The sequence below is a fragment of the Ascaphus truei genome, chromosome 1 (assembly GCF_040206685.1).
Source record: "Ascaphus truei isolate aAscTru1 chromosome 1, aAscTru1.hap1, whole genome shotgun sequence".
NCBI lineage: Eukaryota > Metazoa > Chordata > Amphibia > Anura > Ascaphidae > Ascaphus > Ascaphus truei.
Window position 1 is genome coordinate 125,388,925 of NC_134483.1, and position 26,388 is coordinate 125,415,312.

At 37.5% G+C, this 26,388-nt stretch overlaps 1 protein-coding gene across 4 annotated transcripts in view; it reads right to left on the reverse strand.

The window, feature by feature from the left end:
• Nucleotides 1-1,127: 1,127 nt before the first annotated feature.
• ZNF462 (zinc finger protein 462) overlaps nucleotides 1,128-26,388 on the reverse strand; it is a 74,597-nt gene continuing 49,336 nt past the window's right edge. For all 4 annotated transcript variants that reach the window (XM_075594402.1, XM_075594411.1, XM_075594421.1 and 1 more), the window contains exons 8-13: nucleotides 13,623-13,890; nucleotides 12,508-12,644; nucleotides 7,409-7,632; nucleotides 5,252-5,366; nucleotides 4,444-4,564; nucleotides 1,128-3,554 (exon numbers count right to left, since the gene is read on the reverse strand). In XM_075594402.1, coding sequence (XP_075450517.1) covers nucleotides 3,359-3,554; nucleotides 4,444-4,564; nucleotides 5,252-5,366; nucleotides 7,409-7,632; nucleotides 12,508-12,644; nucleotides 13,623-13,890 — 1,061 coding nt within the window. In that variant the 3' untranslated portion in view covers nucleotides 1,128-3,358. The remainder of the gene's footprint in view (nucleotides 3,555-4,443; nucleotides 4,565-5,251; nucleotides 5,367-7,408; nucleotides 7,633-12,507; nucleotides 12,645-13,622; nucleotides 13,891-26,388) is intronic.

The window sequence follows — 26,388 nt, forward strand, 5'->3', positions numbered from 1 at the left end:
AGATTCAATTTGTTTAGTAAGACCTCCAAAAGCTTTATTATTTTTTAAAATAATAATGTTAGTGTCGGTAACCTAAAACGTGGGAAGGATTCCACACAGCAGGTTTAACTAGTTTCACGGTGTAGAAGACCAACAATCCTTAACCTATGGCAGTTTTTCCCAATCTGGGTGGCCTGGGAATTTATAAAAAGGAGGGTCAGAAGAAAGGAAGGGACATGAACACGTTGTGATTCATAAAGTGGCAAAGAAAAGAAGATGGAATAGTGTGACAAAGAGCGAGGGGGACTCAGAAAAACTTAAGAGTGAAAAAAAACTGTTTTACTGCAACAATAACTAAATTTATTCCGCCAAGTAAACAAATCCTCCTCTTTTCAAATAACATTTTTTGAGAACAGCAAACCTTAAGAGAATTGGCATCCCAAAAGCTAAAAATTGTTGTTGAGGGGGATGTGAAAAGTGTTGGGTACCACTATCCTAAGGCAAAGTTCCTTCACTTTGCCTTAGAACAGTGTTTTTTTTAAATACTTTTTTTTTGGTTAAGGAACCCTTAATTATATTGTGAAATTCTGAGGAACCCCAACCCGCTCTAATAGTGCATCCGAGATAAGATGCATTGTAAGAAACCCCAACCATCTCATAGCTTGTCTGGGATCAGATGCATTGTAAATTCTTCTTTGTTTGGTACAATTTTCAAATGATCTGAAAATGAAAAGGAACCCTTTAGAGATTCCTGTGGAAGTCCAGTGTTCCTAGAAACCCCTGTTGAAAACACTGCCTTAGAATTAGGCTTTTTTGTTTGTTTCTTTAACAGGGAGGCATTTCTGGAGGTTTATACAAACGTCTTATGTTAACTGGGCAATATCAGATACCCTATTTAAAATGGGAAGGTACTCCACTGTCTAAGAAATAGACATTTTGCTTTAAGAATTATATAAAAAAAATAAACTTGCTGAAAAAAATATGTCAAGATAATTCAATTTACCCTTCAAAGATGATACTTTCCAAGCCAGCTATAAAACAAAAGTGTAATTAGAAATGTGTTCATGTAAACTTACAATTCTTAAAAAAAAAAACACACATGGGGCACCCAATACCTGCATTGAAAATACAAAACACGCGTAAGCTAATTAAAAGGATAATGGTCCCATAGTTTTATTATCAGGTTAGCAAAACAAAGTCCAATGGATTACAATATTTACATGTTATTTGAAAAATAAAGTAGTGATAAAAGCACATCACAACCTTTTTTTATTTTGTTTTCTTTTTGGTAGCTACTCCTGAAGTCCAACTAAGAGGAGCTTGGCTAAAAAAGGCCAATTAATATGCTGCACATTTCAGCTGCAAAAGAAAAAAGGATTACCTTTCCGTTTTATTCCCAACCATAAACTGCATGTATTTATTCCACACAACAGGTACAAAGAGACTATTGGCAAAAGTTCCTTCTATTAGAAACGCGGCTATTTGTGTAGCACTCTTCTTCACACATGACTCCGGGATACTGATTTTGGAAGCTTGGGAAGAAGAGGCTTTTGTTTTTCTTTTGCAAAGTAGCCAGTAAGGTAAACCTGCAATGCCTTCTGCTTATAGCAAGGGAATGAGGTAGGGGATATATCACAGCAACTCAAAGGAGAAGTCTCATGCAAATTTAAATGAAGATTACATTTGGAAGAACAAAAAAAAAAACATTTAAATCTAACATAACTAAAAAGTGCAATGCAAGCTAAGCTGAGGAAAGTTGTCTAAATGTACATGAAATAATAAAACCATAGCTTGGGAGAAGCAAATTCAACGTTTTTTTTTAATAACAATATTATTCTATTTTTCCTACTTCATATAGAGTAGGCAATAATATTTTGCCATCAATAAAAAGCAATTTATATGACTGATTTAAATTCAAGCATTTACTGAAGAATAAAAGTTCATTGTGGACACACAGCTGATAACATATTTGACAAGAGATAGGAGCGTAAAATCTTTTGTAAAAAAAAATGAAGTAAACCAAAATAAAAACAAACAAAAAAAAAAAAGACAAGATTTGTTCACTGAAACACAAACTATTTCAGCACAACAATTACATTCAAATAAGGATTATTTATGTTCCTAAGAATAACCCTGTAAAGCGGGTTCAGAGGAATTGTTGTGTGGAGGTATTTACTGCTATTTCATCAGCACTTATGTACTTAAGTAAAAAACAAACAAACAAAAAAACACAATTAAACAATTTGTTATCGCTTCTGTTTCCTGTACCTCCAAACTGCAGGTATTTAGCATTTAACACAAAATTATTCATATACTAGATCAATCACAATTATGCATTTGCAGGAACTGTGTTTTACAAGTTAAATAAGCATGCCATACACGAAGATGGATTATTCAATACATGTATGTGTGTATTATCCACACACAGGTGTTGTTGTGAATGTGTAAATGTGTGCATATGTATACGAATATATACACATACATATATACACACACGTACACATCACTTTATTTAAATATCACCCATTCCAATCTGTAAAATCAGTATTGTGCTGTATTTGTATAACTTTGCGCTGACAAGAACTGAAGAAATGAAATATTTGGAGAATAGATACGTAAAGATGCCATCAAACCAGAAATGAAAACTGAAACACAGCTTACCTGGAGTAAAGGGTGACCGTTCACACACAGTAATCTAGTATTTTATAGTCTCATTTTTACGATTTTTATTAAAATATAAAAAAAATTAAATCACAGTATTTTAAGACATAAAGCCCATTTATGAGATTTGAATCATGACATCTCGTCTTTCGCTTTCTCAAACATTTTTATTCACCATCTGGCCCAGCTCTCTCGACATTCAACCACTCGGACAGGTAGTACTTGGAAATGCAGAGAATTCCCTTGGATAATCTCGAGGTACTAGGAAGCAGGTGATCGTTGAGTGCAGAGCACAATTTTTATATTTTTGTCCCTACAGCAGCTGCAACAAACTGGAAAGCTTGTATTAAAAGTACAAAGATGTCCCAAAAGTGGTGCTTTGAAAAGTATTGTTAGTTGAAGCATTCTAGCAGTCTCAGGGGGGAAGATTCCACTCCAGAACTACTAAGCAAAATGGGGACTCTCACATTAGCCCCAAATAAATGGAGCTTCTTTCAATGATATCATGAAGAAAATAAGAGATGTAGTGATGTCATGGAGTGACTCATTTCTTCATTTAAATAAAGGTACTTTATACACACGCAAATAAGTACCAGTGCTTTGAAATTAGATGTTTAAGTTCTAAAAACCAGCTTTTTTTTGTATTTTATTTCCCATCTCTGTCAGTGTTCAAGTGAGTCTCAGTCATTCCTACTGTACAGTACATGTCCTCAAATGCCTATTCTTTTTTGGTCTCTGTTTTCTCTGCAAGAGATATGGTTTTAGAAATGGGTGATTTCATCTGCTGGGAAGCATCTGTTTTTTTCTCCTCTGGCTTTTCCATTTTGTTCACAAAATTAACGTCTTGGTTTTCCTCAAGATTTTCGTTTGGCTTTCTGTTCTCTTCATCCCCCTTTCTGTTTTCACCGACAGTCCTACACAATTAAAGAGAAAACACTATGATTCCAGTCTGCTTCTACAATGTACCCAACAGCAGCTATGCAATTTGGTGTTCTCCCTGTACAGTTTGACTGTGATCAATCCTTTTATGCACAAATGGGCGTAATCACAATCAGGAAACTTAGATGTTTTTCAGCCTCTTTTGGGAAAATGAAAGAAAGACCATATACTGTGAGAGAAAAAATAATAACAGAAATTACTGTTATAGAAGCAAAGCACTTGACTGGTAACTTTAATCTTCTGCATCAAATATTCATCTGTTAACCATTAATATTTTATCACAACTCAATTATATTGCTCCCACTTCTGACACTAACTATTAGTTGTGTATGCATATTGTCCTAAACATTTAAATCCAACGTTTGTGCATCACTCATGAGAAAGCAGTTGCAGCATACAATGATGATATTTTATAATACGGCAGTTGGCAAATACATTTTATAAATTAATCAGGTTTTTAATGAGGCATCAAATGACTGAAATATTTATACTTCAATTTTCCAATCAGTTTGAAGCAGTAATAAGGCAATGGTTGGATATTGGTTTAAAAATGACACGCAATTTATTTTGAGTGTTTATGGGTGGCATGAGGAATCAATCTAAATATTTCTAAAAACAAAACCAAACAGTATGGAGAAGAATTGTGCTCACTTGTCCCAGTTTAACAGAGGTGTTGTATAAAATAGGTGCTAAATTAAGGTAAAGGACAAGATAAACAAAATCTTATGATCGTTTCCTCATTCTGTGGATATGGGACAGAACACAGTTATAATGAAGTTAAGCATCCCTCATGTTCATTCTAGGGCAACTGTGTGACTGCAGCGTTAAAAAAAAAAAAATTCACAACACTCAATGTTAACTTACATGCCATGTCTTAATACATGACGTTCCCATTCAGAGTCCAGTGCAAAGGTTCTTCCACAGAACTCACAGGGAAAACGTTTTTCCTGAGCAACAATTTTTCTACTAGCAAACATCATGGCATCTAAAGAAGGAAAAGAAGAAAACGTATTCATTCACTTCTTCATATTGCGGACTAAAAACTTAAAGCTATAATGTCGTCACTCCCAAATTTAGCAGAAAGAAAAAATATATATTTTTTCCCATGAGGCACAGAGCTCTTTCTTTCTCCTCATTTACGTCTTTATTTGACATTTTAAGAAAGGACAAAAAAAAATCCCTCTTTATTATGGAGAGGAAAGAGGTTTTAGTGGCAATGTGTAGAAAAGTCCTGTGGATATATGTTGTCAGTGCAGAGGAGGCCTATAGTGAAAGTGTACCTTTAAGCGGACTAAAAAACAAACAGAAAACAATCAGTCATTTTCAGAATGATCTAGTGCAAACACCTCACCTTGCCCAAACAAGTTACCCTAACAACATGATATGCTCATGTATTTTCTAATATTCATAAAACTCTCAAGCAGATTGATATCTGAATTTTTTGAATGAGACAGAACAAAAATAATAGCACACCTACCAAGACACATAAGAATGTAAATCAAGGTATGAATCTGGTTACCTCCATGTGCAAAACCACCTCTTTACATGTATTGCCCGCTATTTTTGTGTGTGACTATTGCCCAACACAGGACCATTGCTTGGTACTGGTAACACTGGACCATTGTTTGGTACTGGTAACACTGAACCATCTAAAAGAGCCACAATCACATACCTTCAGACTTGCTGCCAATGTCGTCTTCATCGCTGCTTGAAGGCTCGGTTTTCTCTTTAATTAGTTCCAATTGATCCAAATTAACAAGTCCAACCAGTTCAAAGTTACGACATACCTAAAATAGGGTATATATTGTAAATACACATATTCAACCTGAGCCATCTTCAAAAATGTAAAAAACAAAAAAATATACAAAGTTTATTTTATTGATAAGCACGGCTTGTATTTATTCCACAACCTCCTAATACTTGCTATACAGTACAGATATATAGTGTCCCTAATCACGTTAAACTATTTGAAGTATACGGTTGCCTCAATCTGAAGAAGCGCAATGTCCCAAATACTACGTGTCTGTGGTACCCTTACAGTCATTGTCCACAAACCCTCAGCAATAACCCAAGAACTAAATGTTTTAGGATTCTATGCAGAACAAAATTGTAGAGAATGGGTGAGCAGTTCCAGTGTCGCTTTGGTTTCACTTTTTCATATTTTGGTTTAGAAAAAACTATGGGGAAAAACTCAATCAGCAAAAATTTGCTTTAAAAAAAATATATTGCCTTTTTAACTTTTGAGCTTACGTTTGCCCATTTCATTAAAAAAAAAAAGGAAAAAAAATCCATTGCAAAAATCCCCAGTGAAGGTTTTGAAAAGCCGTTCAGTTCAACTGGTTACATCCGACCAAACTTCGAAGTTTGGATTTTGAACCTGCTCATCCTTAGTTATTAAAATGCAGTCATACTTTCATCACCATTTTTTTTAATCATCCTGGCTCGCTATACCTAGTGATTATTAACATTACAAAAACAATAACCTTATTAACTAAAAGCACAATAATGATTTTGGGGGCTCCAACGACACTGAAATGAATACCTTGAATCCCGTTCAGATCTTAAAATGTATTACTTTTGGGTCAAGGTTTATAAAATTCATTAGATGGACAAGGTAATACAATGCGCCAAATTATTAGATGGCCAAATGAGAGAACAATGGCTAAAGAATAAAAAGCAAGTTAAAGCCAAGCTTAAAATTTAAATAAATAGTTCTCTAGGCAAAGAACACTATACTAATGAAAGCTGAAATACTACATTTCTTCCCTCTCTCCCTCCCCCCATCCTCTTATTTATATATGTAAAGCGTGTGACAATGTATAGTTCTACATTCTTACCTAAGCTGGCAATCGTTTGGTGCTCCTGTTATAAATCTGTCAAAATCCTTATGGCGTTACATAATGGCAGCTTCAGTCAGTGTAACTCAGCAGCTACAATGTATCCTGATATCGCAAAGGTAACATTATCTATTGTTACAGTTTGTAGGTCAAACTGCCGGGAATATTGGTAACAAATTATCCAAAACAGGAAAGTGTTTCAAATATCTTGCACTGCTAGGGAGGTGGGCTAAAACCGGCTATACAAATCAAAGGATGCTTTAAAACTAATAAGAAATGGCATTGAGAGTTGAATAATAATAATAATAATAATAATAAAATGCAGTATTATCCAATACTAGAGAACTGATTAATTTAAAAAAGAAAAAACCCCACATAAGATTTCACGTTTTGCTGCTTGAAGCGGCATACTAAACACAGATATTCACAAGAAAAGTTTGAAATTGAAAAAACTCCACCAGCAAATAACTCAAAATCCGTCATGAAATAAACAATAAACATATTAACAGCTCAAGCCAAGAGCCACACCATGCACCACAGCACGATTTAGTGACCAACGGAGTCACAAATGACCCACAGAATAGTAAGCACAGCACCGCCCAGGGTACCAACAAAAGAAAGTTGAACGGCGCATGCCACCCACATATATAAAAAATTATAATAATTTCATTATTCCCATAACAATATTCAAGTCTTCGTTGGTCATAATCCAAATTCACCACAGAGCAACAAAGCAGCATCATGTAACCAATGGCAAGGCTTCGCCAAATGGCCATTTCATTTGCAATTATTTGTTACATTTTACTCTGTGATGTATTTGAACACTAAGTATTTGAACTAAGACTTTTAATGACCATAATTAAATGAATTATTTTTCTTTCGCTCGCCACTGCTGAATATAAAACTATCTATTTCTCAAGTGATTATGACAAGATTGAACGATGACAAGCACAACATTTGCTCTGGTTCACATACTAGGAAATGGTGCATACCTTATGCTCATCTTTCAGATGGCTGTCCAGCTCCTCGGTTTGTTTGGTTTCATAGTAGCAGATCTGGCATTTATAGGGCTTTAATTCATTGTGCTTCTCTATGTGTTGCTGTAAGCTTTCATCACTGGAGCAGGTGAAGGTGCATTTATCACATCGGAAAACAACTCCCTGCAGTTGTTTTGATAATTTGGAGCGGCACACTTCAATGGGAACGACTCGCTCTTCTGAGAGGAAGTAAATTGAAAGAAGCAGTTTATAAGAACAGAAAATATTTATACCACATGCTTGCTTTTCCCGGGAAATCTGGTTGCACAGAAGTCAAGATAGCATCATGGTGAGCGGCTAGGCTGGTTTGCTGCTCCAGCTAGGTTTAGATTTTCATAAAACATTAATCTGTGACATGACTTGTGTAGTTTTTTTTTTATAGTTCTATATCTAGGACATAACTCATGTAAGATTTTATTTTAAAAAATCTTGAAATATTTAACAGCATAAGTTAACTTTGAAAACCTTCAAAAAAGATGTATTGATGTAAAAAAAAAAAAACTTAAAACAAATTATATATATATATATATATAAAATGTTGCTTCATGTGTCCCATAAGTACGTTTCAAAGAAATGTGTTGGCTTGTGTTTGAAAACAATACAGGCATGCCCCGGTTTAAGGACATTCACTTTACGTACACTCGCGAGTAAGGACATATCGCCCAATAGGCAAACGGCAGCTCGCTCATGCGCCTGTCAACACGTCCTGAACAACAATACCGGCTCCTTACCTGTACTGAAGCTGTGCGCAAGTGGGGAGACTATAGAGCCTGTTACAAATGCGCTATTTACATCAGTTATGCACGTATATGATGATTGCAGTACAGTACATGCATCGATAAATGGGAAAAAGGTAGTGCTTCACTTTAAGTACATTTTTGCTTTACATACATGCTCCGGACCCATTGCGTATGTTAATGTGGGGTATGCCTGTACATGATTGTGCAACAAAACAAGTTTTAAAAAATATATGTCAAGTGTAACGTGTATACTTCAAAACGCAATTGAATATGGATCGACAAGAATGAAAAAGCAAATAATTTTGCATTAATAATGGTAGGAAACATCAGTGTGGCCTCTTGCTGTGCTATATATTCCTTTTTACTGTGGACAGATATGCAGGTGCAAATTTAAAATATGTAGCAGGAAGTGCCAAAGAAGTTGAAAATTGTGTATCGAGTAACCAGACGATGCTATGCAACACCACTACAGCAAACTTTGAAATGTTCCCCAAAAATGAAGGGATCCTGTAATATGACATTTAAAACCCTTGCATGGTACAACCTCTTTCAGGATTGAAGCCATAAAGAGTTTAAGAACAATAATTTGTTCAGGTTAACAACTAGTTCAGGGGGTTTGGATGAAGTAATCTGAGAGTAGTCAATTAACTTCAGCTACTACATGCATCATAATTACTCAATAAAATGACGTGTCTGTATGGTGTGCTTTACTAGTAGTGAAGGTCAAGATGAAAGATTACACTCACTTGGCAAATAAGTCAAAAAAAGGTGCAGACATAAGCAAAAAAAATGTGGCACCAGTAAATTATTACAATTGCTCTCATCCTCCTGACAATCACTGCACTAATGATTTCCCATAATCTCCCATTTCGTCATTAGTTATGCTAGGGTAATGTTATCTGTTAAACTGTATGGGTTAGGGGCTATTGCAACACATCTACCGTGTCTTTGCAATTGCGTTGAAAGATTCCTGAGCTGGGGTAATGTATTTAGAATGTGCGAAAAGCCACAAGCCATGCTCATTAAGGACAATATTTACCAGGTGGCGTTACACCTTTCGAGTGAATGGGTCATAGAATAGGGTCTTCCAGTGCCGGTAGGTAATTTATGACATTGCAACAGTTAGAAAATATGGCCCCTAAAGCTGCAGTTCAGTCAATATCCTGCATGTGTGTTTTTTTAATAAATTAGTTCTGTAGTAAGAAAAAATACTTTTAGCATTTTCTGTTTTAAAAAAAAACAACTTTGAAAGACCAATTTTCTTGTATTCTATTTTAACAACCATTTACTAAGGCACTGCCCCTTCATGTCCTGTCACAAGCCCTGGCACACCCCTTTGTCAGCCCTGCCCTCCCTCTTGCACATGTCAGTGCAGGAGTGCTCATGAATATTCATGAGCTTCCACTGAGTGACAGAAGCAGAAGAAAAACATATGCCATATCTAAAGCTGTTGCCAAATTTTGCCGATCAATACATGGAGAACGAATTGACTGGCAGCTATACAGTTCTTTAGGTAATTAGAGATTGCCCACATGAAGCTATTGAATTAAAAAAAAAAAAAAAATTTAAAAAAAGACTCAACTGCAGCATTAAATCAGTAGGACTTCTGTTTTTAGATGCTATAAAACACTTGTCTTATGTGTACAACAGCTTAGTAAATATGGGCATTAACGTTATCTAAAGGCTTTTAGTAATGTTGTCAGGCACATATATTGGTGTTATGGTGGCACATTTAATTCTCCTTGGTAACAGTACACAGGAGAGTTTCCATTCACAGGGGAGCTCATGATGACACACAGCAACTTGCAAGCTGATCAACCATTAGCTAAAAATATCATATTGACCTCCAGAGAGCGAACAATAACAACACAACAAGATGTGCAGGGGAGGATGAAAAGGTCATGAACTTGTTAGAGGTCTTGAAAATGGGAGAATAATTCTGTCACTGGATTTTTCTTAGACACCACCAATGTCCTCAAATCAAGAAAATAGGTCACCAGCTTCCATCTTTGATGACATTGCAAATGCTATGACAACAGTCGTTCCAGTAATTAACTCAAAATAATAATTATTGAAATTATTAATGATTGAAAAGGTTACATTTTAAAGGCCACATTTTAGCCACCCAAAATGCAGAATATTTGTCACAAATCAACCACTCGAATTTGAAGCATCCCATTTTGTATATTTGAACTCCTTCCTCATTCCAGTGTGCATAGCGATTGCAATTACGAACTGTTTGAAGGTTTTGCATTAAGAACATTTTAACACATTTGAAATGGCAGCATTGATTTTAAAAGCTTGCGTGCAAATAGGTCTGTATATACCCATTGTCATGTAGTGGTGCTAATGAATGGCATCAGAACATGCACACAATGTGCTTTTCTTCAAGAAACCTAAGTTTGTGCAATGAAGTGTGCAAAGTAAGAACGTAAAACTTAGCAGCCAAACCAAAGAGCAACACACTGCACCGTCACGGGACTGCTACTTGTTTGGCTTTGAGTTGCTAAATTTATCAGAGACCTATGTTATGTTCATCTTTTTCCACTTTAGCAAATCCACTCATTTACACTGGGTGACAGCATTGTTTGCGAAGGAAAGAAGTTACACTTGCCCTGACACACAAAGGCTCATTGTCAACACTTTCAGTAAAAAGGAAAAAAACCCTATTCCACAGTATGTTCACTACACAATATGAACAATTCTGGGTGGTGGGTAGTTTTAGGAACTGAGGATCTGTCACAATAGTGTCTAAAATAGCAGCCAATGGGGAATGTTCTAGTGCATAGGGTGGAGTCAATGGCACAAATGCTTCTAGCAGCTACAGTGCAATGCCTGAGGCAGCTCGATGTATTGTTCTGAATAACATTTCAAAAACGTGTTTCTTTAGCATTCAGTACAGCATTGTACTGCTAACATCAGCTGCTTTGAAAAAAATAAAAAATAATAAATAAGGACAAAAAGTCGACACAGGTGTGTTCCTGATTAAATGGAAGCTCAGCATGGTCATACCAACACACAATGCAACCACAGGGGGAATTAAATTAAAGGTGAATTCTCAAAAAAAAAAAAAGGTGAATACTCAAGAATGTGGTTAGGTTTTCATGTAATTAATAAAATAAATAATTATGAAAACTATGTAATTGGCAGCCACATCAATTTGAAAGGGCATTTGCTTTTAGTGTTATATGGATTTTCATATAAAAGGTTTGCTTAGGACAGACTATATGAGTCCTTCTCTTGAACAAATTTCGTAGGCACAGTATATGTATTAAAAAAAAATAGATTTTTTCTTTTCTTCTTTCATAAAGCAATGGGAATAGCTCAAAATAAAACAAATCTAATGTTTTTTCCAAGCCCACGTGAAGCTCTTTGTTAAGTGTTTACCACTTGGACTTCTTTAAAAGACAGTTTAGGAATATGAATTAAAGCATATCATAATAATTGATGGTCTTATCCTGATGAGAACATTTATTCACATTTTCTGCTTAATCATTGCTCTCATGAAATTTCTCTTGTTCACAATGAAAAACAATATAAAAAAACCCAAAAACATTTACTCTTAAGCTGAATCCATGCTGCCGCAGACCATGCGGCGCGATCACATTGCTTTAAGGCATTGATTGCGCCCATAGACTGTGCGGGTGCCCGCGACAGCAGGAGGGGGCGCGCATTGCGCGAGGAATCAGATGAAACGGATTTATCAGCGCGATGGGCAAATCACGTGAGCAGTTTGTCCAATGAGGGCGAACCAGTTCTGTGACGTTACTGACACGTCCGTCCCCCCACGGCGGCGCGTCTAGCATGTCCGTAAAAAGCACCCGCTTCACGCTGGTGATGTCACGGATGTTCACGCCTCCGCGTGGCGAAGGCAGTATAGACTTACTGTGGAGATGCTGGTGACCATTGGATAAGAAAATGGCTCTCTACAACAGATATCTTAGATTCATCTTCATATTATCTTAAGTCGAATAAAAAGTGAACAGCACTGATGTATATGTAATTCAAAGAGGGGTGTAGTAGACTGTGGCAGATTTTTGTTAGCATTAAACCCGCAGCAACACTATTTAGATCAGCACGTCTGCTGAAACGGCATTGGAAGGCAAAAAAGTAATACCATCTAGATGAGGAGTATACAGCAGATCCATAATAAATTAGCAGGCTACAAATAAAAAAAAGGAAGACTCATGCAAAGAACAATAGAGGGTGATTCAGTTGAGGATACACTAGTAACCAGATTTTCGCTAAAAACTGTTTAGTAAATTATGATTCATTACAACGAACATTTGAAAAATCTCTGCGCAATATCCTTACCTCTGTGCAGGACAATATGATCTATCATGTTGTGTTTATATTTGGTATGGTACAGGCAGAGAGGACAGCGCAGGTCTTTGGGTCCTTCCTCAGGAGTGGCTGAATGTCCAGCTTCCACATGCATAGTAAAAGCAGATCTACAAGAACAAGATGGAAATAATAAACTCCATGCCCTTCTCTGTCAACTTCACATGAGAAAGAATATATAGCATTTTCCTTAAAAACTGAAATACAATTAGGAATAATAATTGTCTTATACAGTTACCCTTGTAGTGAAATTATGTATATACAGGTGTATATAAGTATTTGCAAAGTTATTACATTACTTGGACAGGCCTACTGGTATAAAAGAAAGTCTTAGTGTGTGACACATTATTTAATTTGTTTAATTATGGTGTTGCATTCATTTATGTTGCAAAGTTGTATCACCCACTTGGTACAGACACATTTGTTTACCTACATGAATAAACAAGAAAAATGCACCATCTAAAAAAATATATAATTTAATGCAACAGAATCGAGAATGGTTGAAATTTGCTAAATTAACATATAGTTTGGGGTATTTCTATAATTGTATTCTTTCACAGATCTACTGTAGTACCATTTTTATGCCCCAGTTTTGCCACTGGAGAATTCTAAAATGTAACCGTACTAGCAAACCCATGCAAACTACATAGCCCAATTCATTCCTGGGGCTAAAGAAATGGCAGTGTTACATTTGGCATTACTACTACTCAGTGATAATTATTTCATGCAGAAATACGCTCTATGGTTTTGCTGTTGCCATTCTCTTCCTTTACATTCTTTAAGTCACAAAGACCATTCATAAATGTCAATAGCTCAAGAGGAAGTAAGAAGTCTATTTTCAGGAAGTCCATATAACAAAACACTATAATTTATTTTAAAAATGAATCTGGAAAATGGACAACATTAAGGATTGTTACTGCACATAAGACTTTAATGCAGCAGAACTAATCACATTTCCATTTTTTTTAAAAAAATATTGAGAATGTCATTGCTGCATACTAGGTTTGTGGAATTATTCATTTAGGCTAGCATGTAACCTAATTAAGGTGATTTTACTTGCTAGGAGGCTTTGTTTGGTCTTCACTTACTTAAAGCATGTATAAAAGGAGCAATCTTTGCATTTGAATAGCTTTTTTCCACCATGTTTGTCTCGGTAGTGACGACGAATGCTCTGAATGTATCCAGAGGAAAATTCGCAGAATTCACAGTTGAGCATGGCTTCGTGCTTTTGCTCAGCTGAAGTGTTGACCACAGGAAGAGGCACAGGGCTAATGTTGCTGTTATTTTTAGCCAGCGCAGCAGACTGGTAATGATTGAGTTGCTGTTGAACATCTGGAGGCTCAGAATATGAAACGTCTGTGAAAGATAATGAAACCAGCATTGCCATGGGTCAGATGTTAAGAAGGAATATATAGTACATTACCATAAACACAGAGAGCTCAAAACCTAGAGAAGTTCTAAGGGACCTCCTGAAAAGCACATGATTAATTGAACAATCTACGACAAGAAAAAGCACAATATAAAAACTTTTAATAGTATATAACAAACACTAAATAAAGGCAGCAAAGTCACCAAGGTGGCTACCGGACAGATTTTGTGCACGGTTGTCAATTCCTTCCCATTTAAATATAAATCGAACCCTGCGTTTTCATTTTTTTTTTCAATGTTAGATGGGGCATAGCATATACCACTCTTCAGGCTTTAATTACATGTTGAGTTTTCTTTCCATAAATGGTGGTGTGGCAGCCTGAAATCACAAACTAAACAATTGTAAAAATAAATAAAAATAAATAATAATAAAAAATACAAAAAAGTTACTCATCGATGTCTTTACAGTGCATGACATAAGAGAATAGGCTCTGACCATCTAAAAGGTAAGACAGACTTCTGACCTTTCCAAAATTTTAGAAGCCCCTCCTATGCCTGCTTCAGGTCAGTTGTACATCTACAGTATGTACGCTGAACTATATACATACACCCCCAAAGAAAACTGAAGGATAATATAATGAAAACCACATAAAAAATAAAATAATGCACTGCAAAAATCTGCGCAAGAAAAGACACAGTGGTGGGAACTAGGCATACGCTGCCATGTAGTACCAAGAGGAAGTAAATTATCAGAGCATGACATGAGGGAATTTCCCAAAGCTGTTCCCCCTATAAAGAAATATTGGGTTGGACAAATTATCGAGATACGGTTTCCCGGAGGACTTTTCTTCCAAAAGTAGCTTTACTGATGCAGATACATTTAGCTGGTAGTGTTTTGAAAACATAGATAGAGAAGACCAAGTTGCTGCTTTGCAGATTTGCTCTGCTGTTGAATGCTGGTAGAGTGAGTATTCAAAGAAATTGGTGGTGCATTCTCTGATGCTTTATAAATCTGTATAATGAGATTTTTTACCATCTGTCTATGGCTGTGTTGGATGCTGGTTTTACCTGTTGCCCTGAGAAACTTCTGGATCTTCTAATAGATTTAGTTCTGGAGATTTAGGTCTTTAGCACCCGCCCAACATAACGTGTGCAAGCATTCTTCCTTCTGATTTTTGGAATTTGGACAGAAGGAAGGCACTACTATTTCTTGGTTAATGTGAAATAATGGAATTCCTTTTGAGCAAAAATGTGCTAGTATTCTGGAGACAACATAATCCTGGTGGAAAATGCAAAAAAAAAAGGGGGGGAGGGAGAAATCACAGGATAGTGCTCCCAGGTCACGCACTCTTTGGGCTGATGTTGTTGCCATGAGAAATACAGCCTTCACGGTTAACTAAATTATTGGTATTGAATGGAGAGGTTCAAAAAAGTATGTATGCAGTGCCTGTAACACTAGCTTTAAATCCAACGCAGGGACTGGATCTCTGATCCTTGGTTTTAATTGTCCAGCTGCCTTGAAGAATTGCTGAATATACATTTGATTTGCAATTTGATCCTGAAAGACAGCGCTGAGTGCTACCACTTGGACTTGTTAAGAGATGACAGTGACAGACCCTTATTAAAACCCTCCTGAAGAAAATCGAAATGTTATGGATTGATGCCAATTATGGGTACTCGTTAATGTTGAGTGTCAGATACTTGCATAGAAAAACCTTGTCTCCAAGCTGTAAGGTACAACATTTGTAAGTTTGGATGGTTGATGTGGCCCTGCATGAGAAGGCCAGGGAAGATTGGAAGCGGCAAAGGAAAGTCCATTGACATTTCCTTAACTCTGTGGACCAGGATGTTTTGGCCATTCTGGGGCTATTAGTATTGTATTTATTTCCTCAGCTTTCATGTTCTGTCCACTGAATCAGAAGAATTGGTGAGAAGAGGTAGACCAATGGGAACTGTCACTTTCTGGCAAGAGCATCTACTGTCAATGCCTGGTGGACCCTGCGTCTGGAAAAGAGACGACATATGGTGTTACGACATGTTGCCATGATATCTATTGCTGGTTGATCCCATCTGTGAAAATTGCGTTGCAAAATGTCCCGATTTAGAGACCACTCTTGGGTCTATAATATTTCTGCTTCAAAGTCGGCTTGGACATTCTCGTGACATGCTATGAGAATTAATGTGATAGCTGGAAAATAGAGCTCTGCCCATCTACAAATGTTTGCGGCTTCCCTTGTGCCTCTCTGTTTATGTAGGAAACTGCTGTGATATTGTCAGAGTGTATCTTGATCGGATGACCCTGCAAACTGTGGGAAAATATGTTACTTAAAAAAAAATAAAGCATTGAAGACCGCTCTTACAGTATCTCCAAAATGTTGCTTGAGAATACTGCCTCTATAATGCAAATTCCTCAAACATTTCTTGGCAGTTTTTTCCTTATCCAAAAGAGCTCGCATCTGTTAGGAGAATCCAACCCACCTGGTCTAACGACTGACTGTTTGCTAAATTGTCTTCTTTTGTCTACCATGTCAGTGACTGTCGAATCTTAAAATTAGGTAAATACAACCTCAGATGAACAAAAACACATGACATATTACATTGTGTCATGATTTATTTAACAAAAATGAAGCCAAAATGGAGAAGCCATGTGTGAAAAACTAAGTACATCTTATGATTCAATAGCTTGTAGAACCACCTTTTTAGCAGCAATAACTTGAAGTAATCGTTTTCAGTATGACTTTATCAGTCTCTCACATCTTTGTGGAGGAATTTTGGCCCACTCTTCTTTACAACGTTGCTTCAGTTCATTGAGATTTGTGGGCATTGGTTTATGCACAGCTCTCTTAAGATCCTGCCACAGCATTTCAATCGGGTTGAGGTCTGGACTTTGACTGGGCCATTGCAACACCTTGATTCTTTTCTTTTTCAGCCATTCTGTTGTAGATTTGCTGGTGTGCTTGGGATCATTGTCCTGTTGCATGACCCAATTTCGGCCAAGCTTTAGCTGTTGGACAGATGGCCTCACATTTGACTCTAGAATACTTTGGTATACAGAGGAGTTCATGGTCGACTCAATGACTGCAAGGTTCCCAGGTCTGTGGCTGCAAAACAAGCTCAAATCATCATCCCTCCACCACCGTTCTTGACAGTTGGTATGAGGTGTTTGTGCTGATATGCTGTGCTTGGTTTTAGCCAAACGTGGCGCTGGGCATTATGGCCAAACATCTCCACTTTGGTCTCGTCTGTCCAAAGGACATTGTTCCAGAAGTCTTGTTGTTTATTCAGATGCAACTTTGCAAAATCTAACCCATGCTGCCATGTTCTTTTTAGAGAGAAGAGGCTTTCTCCTGGCAACCCTTCTTCACTCTTTTTCTAATTGAACTGTCATGAACTTTAACATTTTACATGCTAACTAAGGCCTGTAGAGTCTGAGATGTAACTCTTGGGTTTTTTTGCAATTTCTCTGAGCATTGCACGGTCTGATCTTGGGGTGAATTTGCTGGGACGTCCACTCCTGGGAAGATTGGCAACAGTCTTGAATGTTTTCCACTTTTGAATAATCTTTCTCAGTGTAGAATGATGGACTTTAAATTGTTTGGAAGTGGCCTTATAACCCTTCCCAGATTGATGAGCAGCAACAATTGCTTCTCTAAGATCATTGCTGATGTCTTTCCTCCTTGGCATTGTGTTAACACACACCTGAATGCTCCAGAATAGCAAACTGCTAAAACTTTGACTTTTATAGAGGTGGTCACACTTGCTGATGATCAATTAATCAAGGGCATTTGATTAGCAGCACCTGTCTGCTACTTAGCATCTTAATTCCTATGGAAGCAGTAAGGGTTTACTTAGTTTTCACACATAGCTTCTCCATTTTGGCCTTATTTTTGTTAAATAAATCATAACCTGGTGTAATATGTCACGTGTTCATCGGAGGTTATATTTACCTAATTTTTAGACCTGCTATGGAACAGATGATTGTTATTATGCCCTATGTAAAACCATAGAATTCAAAGAGGGTGTACTTTCTTTTTCACACCACTGTATACTGCTGTACTGCAGGCTTATTTTCCTGCACATGTGCCCTATATGATGCTTCTTTTCTGGGTGCAAGTACACCTGCGTTGTATTTCCAAAAAACGTAATGGAAAAGGGAACAAGTCTCTTTTTTAAGTTTATCAACCATCAGTGTTAAGATAATGTGAATGACTGATATCACGTATTTTCGCACTCTCTGGAATTAGCCCTCATCAAAAAAATCGTCCAGATATGGGATTAAAAATATTTGTTGCTGCTGAATGTAGGAAACAAGAGCAGTTAAAAATGTTTTAAATACTCGGGAGCTGTTGCAAGGCCAATGGGGAAGGGCTATGAATTGGTAGTTTTTGTTGTAGTTTAACCAGAGAAACTTTTGGTGCATGGAAAGAATTGGTACATGTTCTGTATGTACGAACCATCGAGGTCCACGGCTGCCAAGAAAAATCTCCTGGATGTAACTTTATTTCATATAGCGCTTTTCTCCCAATGGGACTCAAAGCGCTTCACAATTAGTTTAGTGCACGGTACGCAGCACATAGGCTTTCTACAGACACAGTCCCTGCCCAGATGAGTTTACAATCTATGTTTTTGGTGTCTAAGGCACAGGGAGATAAAGTGATTTGCCAAAGGTCACAAGGAGTCACCAGGAACACCGGGATTTGAACCAGGCTCCTCCGATTCAAACTAGGCATCATTGTTTAGAGCCAGTGTCTTTACTCACTGGATGGATTCAATCTTGATAAATTGGTTCAGTCCCTTATGGTCCAGTACTGCACAACCTTTTTTGGCATCATAAACATGATAGAGTTATTGCTTCTTGAGTACTTCTATGACTATCTGTTGTTCCAGAAGAGTCGAACACTGATAAAGTGTATGTAATTTGTGTGGATTTTGTGTATGGGTCGCTAAATAAATCTTGATTGTTTTTTTTAACGAAACTATTGTGTAGCCATTCTTGATGACTTACAGTACCCAGCTATAAACCATGTTTGCCACCGACCGGCTGAGCAGGGAAGCGGCAGCATCAGAGAGGTTGTGGTTGGGTTCTCCACTTCTGACTTCAGCAGAGGAAATCAGGTACACGACTGTGTGGGGGACGGTGCGGGAAGGAGAGCCTGCCCCCAGTACCCAGCTGGAATGCATCTGTTCGCTGTGGTGATACCTCAGCCCCACCGACAGGGCATTAGAGCTTGTCTTGTGTGGGGTTAGGATGGTGTGATATTGGCCTGTAGTTGAACTCCCCCCCAGGACGCTGAGAGTGGCTCTTTTAAAAATACAAAAATGTTCCTCCTACAGTATAGTACACAGGTAAATTGACCTGAAGCAGGCATAGATGGGGCTTATAAGGCTGTGAACAGGTCAGAAGTCTGTGTTCTACCTTCAGATGGGAGGAGCCTATTCCCTTACATCATGCACTGACATGGAGAGAAACTTGTTAAAAAAAAAAAAAGCAATAATTACAAAATACAGTTTTGATTTTTAGATGGTGTACTTCCTGATTCTGAACTTAAATTAAACCATGAAAGATTTTCAATTTATGTTGAAGATGGTGTCATCATTGTCATGGGAGACCAGGCATTTACACCTTTATACCGGGATCATAACACCGAGCAAAGCCAAATAGTAAAACAAATTGTCATTTATTCCATTGAAAACAGACACACAGTGGATTACAAAATACAAGAGAAAGACACACTTACTGGGGGACTTGGAAAAAGAACTAGACTTTCCTAGCTTCTACAGTCAATAAAACAAAGTTTGTAGTTGACCGGAACTTAGCCCGAAGTGTCCTGGGACTCAAATCGGCATGAAGTTCCTGATGCCACGCTGTATCCGTTTCGGAGACACTGAAATCCCTTGATGGCACCAAACGTTCTGGTACTCTTTTCGGCTTGCAATCCCAGCCGCGACCGCTACGTTCTACTCTAAGAACTTGGCCCCGAAAAGTGGGACTTAGAAAATTTCTTGTCTTGAAATTTCTGAAGCCGGCTCGCATCTATTTCTCCAAGAGCATCTTTGGCGATTTCAAATTTGCCGCTGAGGTCTTGGCGCACAAAATCTTTAGAGAATCTCAACATTGGATTGGCTGTGGGGTTTCTTATAGTATTTTGGAGTTCATTCACAAAATACTACAGCCAATCCCAGCGTGGGAACTTTGTAACCAGCCAATCAGATGGCTGCCAGTTTTCTGAAGCCAGGCAAGCGATCTTCTGAATGAAACAAGGGCATGCGCGAGTTTGCCAACTTAGCCACTTGTTATGCAGAAGCCTCCAGGCCTGGGAAGGCAAATGCTACTCGGAACATGGATACTTCACCTAGCCATCCTGCCCAAATGTTCTTCACACCTCTGCTAGCATCTGTGGCTTTCAAGTCTGGACCTCGAATAGACACAGTGGCACCACAGTTTGGTAGACCCCTGGCTTACTCAGAATACCGGCTTTGAAAGTCCCATCTTATTTTACAGTGCACAAGCATAATACATTTTAAAGTATTGACCTCAATAAACGTGAAAAAAAGTGATGTGTTTGATAGCGCTAATGCTATTGTGAAATTATAAGTGTACCTAACACACTTGGTTAATAACCTAATAACTTATATCTATAAGAAAGGCTGCCAGGAATAATTGACCAATCAGATCAAAAATTAGACAAATACAAAACAAATAATCCGGCGCCTAAACCAATGTGAATAAAGTGCAGATAATTATCTGACCATATACAAAGTTCAATCTTATAAACCTGTAGTCCTTCAGACATATCTCGCAGGTGACATCACAATATGCAAAAGAGAAAAAGATAACCAATCATATATAGACACATACATACACATACAAAGAAAACGAAAACTGGTTGAGGATCTCAAGGCTCACACTGCAGCGGTCACCAGTGCCGTTGGGGTAGTTGGAAACATGCCCATGAATGTGGCTTCAGCTCTTTTCTTGAGCTGCCATCCCATACCATACGTCCTTCGCATCACGTCCCTCAAAGTCCTTGAGATTCTCTCCACATCCACTACCGTCTACCACGATCTCATCCAACGCGTTTCATGTTTCTATGAGTACTTCATTATGACGCCTGCTGACAAGCAGCCAAAAACAACCCTTTCTTATTTTTAGATCATCATCTTGATCCTTGATGGCCTGTATAACTATCAGATGGTTAGACAAATTCTTCACTAATCCTTCTGGTTCTCAGATGTTTGGGAACAGCGTATATGTACAGTACAATTTTTCACTTTGAGCTCTCCAGGCCACACAAGTCTCAGTGGAAAAAAAAAAAAAGAAAGAAAAATAATGTGATATATATATGTAGAGGTATCAGTACCGTGTTAGCCGAGCTTCAATAATCAAAAAATAAATAGATGATACCGTTCTGTGGCTAACGAAATGCTTTTATTTGTGGCGAGCTCCTATTGGCCCAAGCAGCACACGTGTGGTACTAGGTGGCGAGTAGATTTTTTTGTTCGGCGAGTAGATTTTTTGGTGATTTGTCGACCACTGTATGTATATATATATATATATAAACAGTACATATATACTGTTCACAAAGAACTGAGACCTGGAATGATTAGCGAGGATCATCAAGAACAAAGATGAAAATGTCCTAAATAGAAGGTTGTTTTTTGGCCGTTTATCAGTAGATGTGCTGATGAAGTGCTAATTAAACATGTTGCGTGAGGTGGTGGTGGGCAATAGTGAATTCGGAGACCAAAACAGGCACCCAAAAGGGGACAAGACAGCTGCGCTGGAAAAGGGCTAAAGAGAAGTTCCTGGACAAGTCTCTTCCCTGTCCAATTACCCCAGCAGCACTGGTGCCTACAGTGACAGCAGCAAAGGCAACTTTGAGATTCTCCACCATATTTTTTTTTTTAAATGAAAGATAAGAACCTTTGTGAGTGCAACTTTCACAAGTATGCTCCTTCAATGGAATAACACACCACACTGTAGTAATTCCTGTCTATGCTCCCAATTTTTTATAATGAAAAATAAAAAAGGAGATGCTCTGGAGAGACCAAGTTTAACATTTTAGTAAAGCAAAGTAATGCAACTTTAAAAACTCAAATTCCATCCATAAGGATTTCAGTTTGAATAATGTTCCGACAATGCAGCTCAAAAGTTAATGTGTGTGGCAATACAGCATAAAAGGTCAACAAGAAAAGAAAAAATAAATATTCAGTAAAAACAATATCACTAAAATCTCAAAATCGAATGGAAGACTGCTTCTACCAGGTAGGAACTATCACAGGGTCACAAGATGAAGGCCAGCAACAAATAAATATTCTACAATGACTGAGGAAGTGTATTCAATTCCCACTTCATTTTCCAGCAATGTGTACAGTGGAGTCAGAGTCAACCATACAGAGCATGGATGTGCATATGAACTGTGAAATAAATACAGAAAAAGATCTTGATCCCTTTCCAATATGTTATTCTGCATGTCGTGTTGTGGAATTTATCTCCATTGTTCTACAATATCAAGCCTGCAGCTGTCTTAGAATGACATAGATAATGGTGTTGTGGATGAATATAACACAGCTGAATAGCAATGTATCCGCCCAGAAAAGCAAACAAAGGACTTTTCTTTTTGGGTGTGCAAAAGCTGAAACTTGATTGTGCCATTTATAAGCTGAACACTTGGTCGGGGTTGGGGCACCCAGCAGAAGACATTTTTGCCAATGGAATGAAAAAATAAATAAAATCAATCTGAACTGCAATTTTATAATCTAACGATTACATAAACAAATATATTTAATGCATGAAAAAAAATTCACTCTAACCATACAATATTTGATTTTTTAGCTTTCATTCGTAAAAACAATGCAAATTAATTCTAGAGTAATTATTGCCCAACCTGCTGTATATCCCTCAAACCAATGATAAACTCGCTAGTCTGGATCTCTTTTTTCCTCCCAACTCGTATAAACACAAGTCAATAAATTACCATCCTCGTAACTTAACAATGATCCACAATGCCCTATTACACAGCCTCAAGATCTGTTTAAGTTGTCCACTCATGTACATGCTAATCACATTGGTCTTCCTGAGAACAAGCTACTGCACCAGCAACACAGAGGACAGTCTTTACAAATATTAATGAAGCAAGTGGTTCTCATTGCAGACCAACAAAATCCTTTTTGCACAGCAATTCCATCCAAAATGGCAAATGTTAACATTAGCACACCATTTCTTCATAAGAACTTCTCTTGTTGCAATTCTATGCAATCCAAGTTGAAACCAATTAAAATAATCAAATGTTTTTGTTTAGTTTGCATGTCTTTCTTTCCAATATAACTTAAGGAAGGTGATCTCTGATTAACTGGCTCAAAAGTAGATTAAGAAAATACAATAACCTAATACACTATTTTATTATTAATACTGCCAATAGTAGCCTTTGTACAGGCCTGTAACTCCCCACGGTATAGACCAAAGAATGGGCCAAATTCAAGATACTGAAGTTTTTTAATTCTTTACATGTGGCGAATGCTACAGAGTAATCATCATTTCAACATCATCTGCCTTTAATGAGCAGTTATTCACATTAATATCAATAAAATGTAGCACATGCTATTAAAAAAAAGACAGTGCAGTCTTTACTTCCAGCAAAAAGGTGTCATTTTGAAGTGTGAAGTATGTTCTCTTTATGACGAGCCAACACTGTGTTAAAGCAGGAATCTCAGAAATAAATAAAATACATGTTTGTTTACATGTTAACTGAAACCAGGGGAGCCAATGTTTGGCAAATAGATATTGAACTCTGACTAGTTCAAAAGAAAGGCAACTTTTGTGTCGTTCTCAAACTTGTGAGAAGCTCACAGAAATTTCCCCTTTGAGTCCTCTAAAATGTGTTTCCAACGAGTGTGCTCTTGAAAGTTAGCTTTTCTTTTTAAGCTGCAGCACTACAAAGATATTTCCCTGCAGTTGTACTGTAGTTTTTCTGATCAAATGTATAAAAACACTACTGTTTCATAAGGTTTCTTTTGTCCTATTCAGAATCTCCTGGATGGCACCACCCTGGGTTTTACCTCCAGAAGATCCCAAAGGGGGGCAGTGGGGGAGGGGGAACAAAAAAAAATGCATGTTGCCGCTTTAATTATATTTTAGGAGTTAATAACGATCATTTAACATTACTGCACAAAATAATCCAACAGTCTTTAGTCACAAGCTATACTGCGCACATAAGATGCTAGCTGCATGGAGAAAAACAAATTAAATGTAATGTTTGTTTGAAATAATTTTTTACTGCTCATTGGATCCCAATACTGTATACAGTAGTAGCTTCATATGCAACATGACAACATTCATGATGCATTTCTACCTTTTAGCAATGAACACAATCCATTTGTAATTAAAGGAATGAATATAAACTGCAAAACTGAACAAAATATATATAATTTTTAAAAAGTCACAAATGTCATTAGTTCTTAAAATAGTTTTGAAGGGATTCTGTTTTTTTCTTTTATGTATTCAATGTTTCTGATCTATGAAATGTTTTTCAGACTGTTCTATTGTGAAACTGCCAATAAATGCCCACATCCCTTTTGTTCTAGGTTTTATTAAGCAATCATGAAAATATACATTCAACAGGTTTTCTGCATCCTACCTCTTATACCAAATATGAAAAATACATTACAGTGGAGATGACTATAAGGTAAATCTTATCAAGAAAAATAATAATGGTAGTTGGTCTCAAAGCAGCAGAAAAATAACCCTACAGAAAAAAAAAAGAGCATCAAAAAACTGAGTCCAACTGTCGAGGAGGAACTAGCAGTGTTTATGCCCTGACCCATCTTAAACCACTGTATAAACAGAAAAAAAAACATTTGATATATATTATCATTACTAAAACAAATACAGGTGTATGAAACTAATTTTAAATATGAAACCACCACAAAAGACACTTCTGCAAACCACACTTTTTAGTATATAGTATGCTAGCTTTCTACATGAACGTACATCACATGTAATACCCACTGATTTTGAAAGTGCCTTAAAGCAGCAATATTAATCGGCTGACATTTTCTCTCTTTAGAATCTACACCTGAGCATTTCCCAGTGTTGGACGCTGGGGTTCTTCATGAGGATTTCCCAGTGTCAGGTTTCTACACCTGAGGATTTCCCAGTCTCGGGATGACGGGGTTCTACACCTGAGGATTTCCCAGTCTCGGGATGCCGGGGTTCTACACATGAGGATTTCCCAGTCTTGGGATTCTACACCTGAGGATTTCCTAGTATCAGGATTCTAAACCTGAGGATTTCCCAGTCTCGGGATGCCGGGGTTCTACAGCTGAGGATTTCCCAGTCTTGGGATTCTACACCTGAGGATTTCCTAGTATCAGGATTCTACACCTGAGGATTTCCCAGTCTCGGGATACCGGGGTTCTACACCTGAGGATTTCCCAGTCTTGGGATTCTACACCTGAGGATTTCCCAGTCTCGGGATGCCGGGGTTCTACACCTGAGGATTTCCCAGTCTCGGGATGCCGGGGTTCTACACCTGAGGATTTCCCAGTGCAGAGATGCTGCGGTTCTACACCTGAAGATTTCCCAGTGTAGGGATGCCGGGGTTCAACACCAGTAGACGACAAACTTGAGGGAGATTTCCTTTTGTCAAGAAGGGGGTATTTGCAGTGATTCAGATTGCTTAATATCAGGGGTGTGGAAAGGGTCAGATTGTATACCAGAAGGCACACTGCTGGTATGTATATAACATGCAAATCAAACATGCATTTTATGTTATGTTCTCATAGAGGCTACAGAAAGCAAGCAATCACTAGTGTTTAAAGTATACAATTCTTGCGTCATTTCCTGGCCTGCATACTTTGACTTATCACAGTGTACATAGAAGATGAGGTTGAGGAAAGACTTATGTCAGAGTTCAACCAATGTTTAAATTTAAATCGGCTGAGATCCTTCCCGAGTGCAGTATTGGCAATCAGATTTCTACCTTGATCAACATTCTTCCTATGTTTAACCTCTTAAGCATATCCCTGTATACCTCTTATTTCTGAAACAAATTTTCAACCTTTCTTAAAAATATCAACTGTATCTGCCATCATCGTCTTCATGGGTAGTAAGTTCAATATTTTTATTACCCTTACAGTAAAGAACCGGGCTAGATTAAAGCTCTCTTCTCAGTAATACCAATTCTTGGGGGGCTAGCTCACTGATACACGTGACTGATTGGAAACAAATTCCCTTATTTTTGGAGTCTACTGCAGCTCTAATTTTATAACTCAAGAGTCACACAATCACGCTGCGTCTCAAATCAACATTTCAGCTCCAAAAAACAATGAGGTAAGTCATTTGACAAAAACAAAGGTAGTTTTGTATTCCCTCCAGTGCCTAGAGAGGGTAGAGCAGAAAAGAAGCACACAACACTTTGTAATTCTTTGAGAGAGTTTGGTTTTCTGCTCATTTATTGAATTGTACATATGTGACTGCCCAAACAG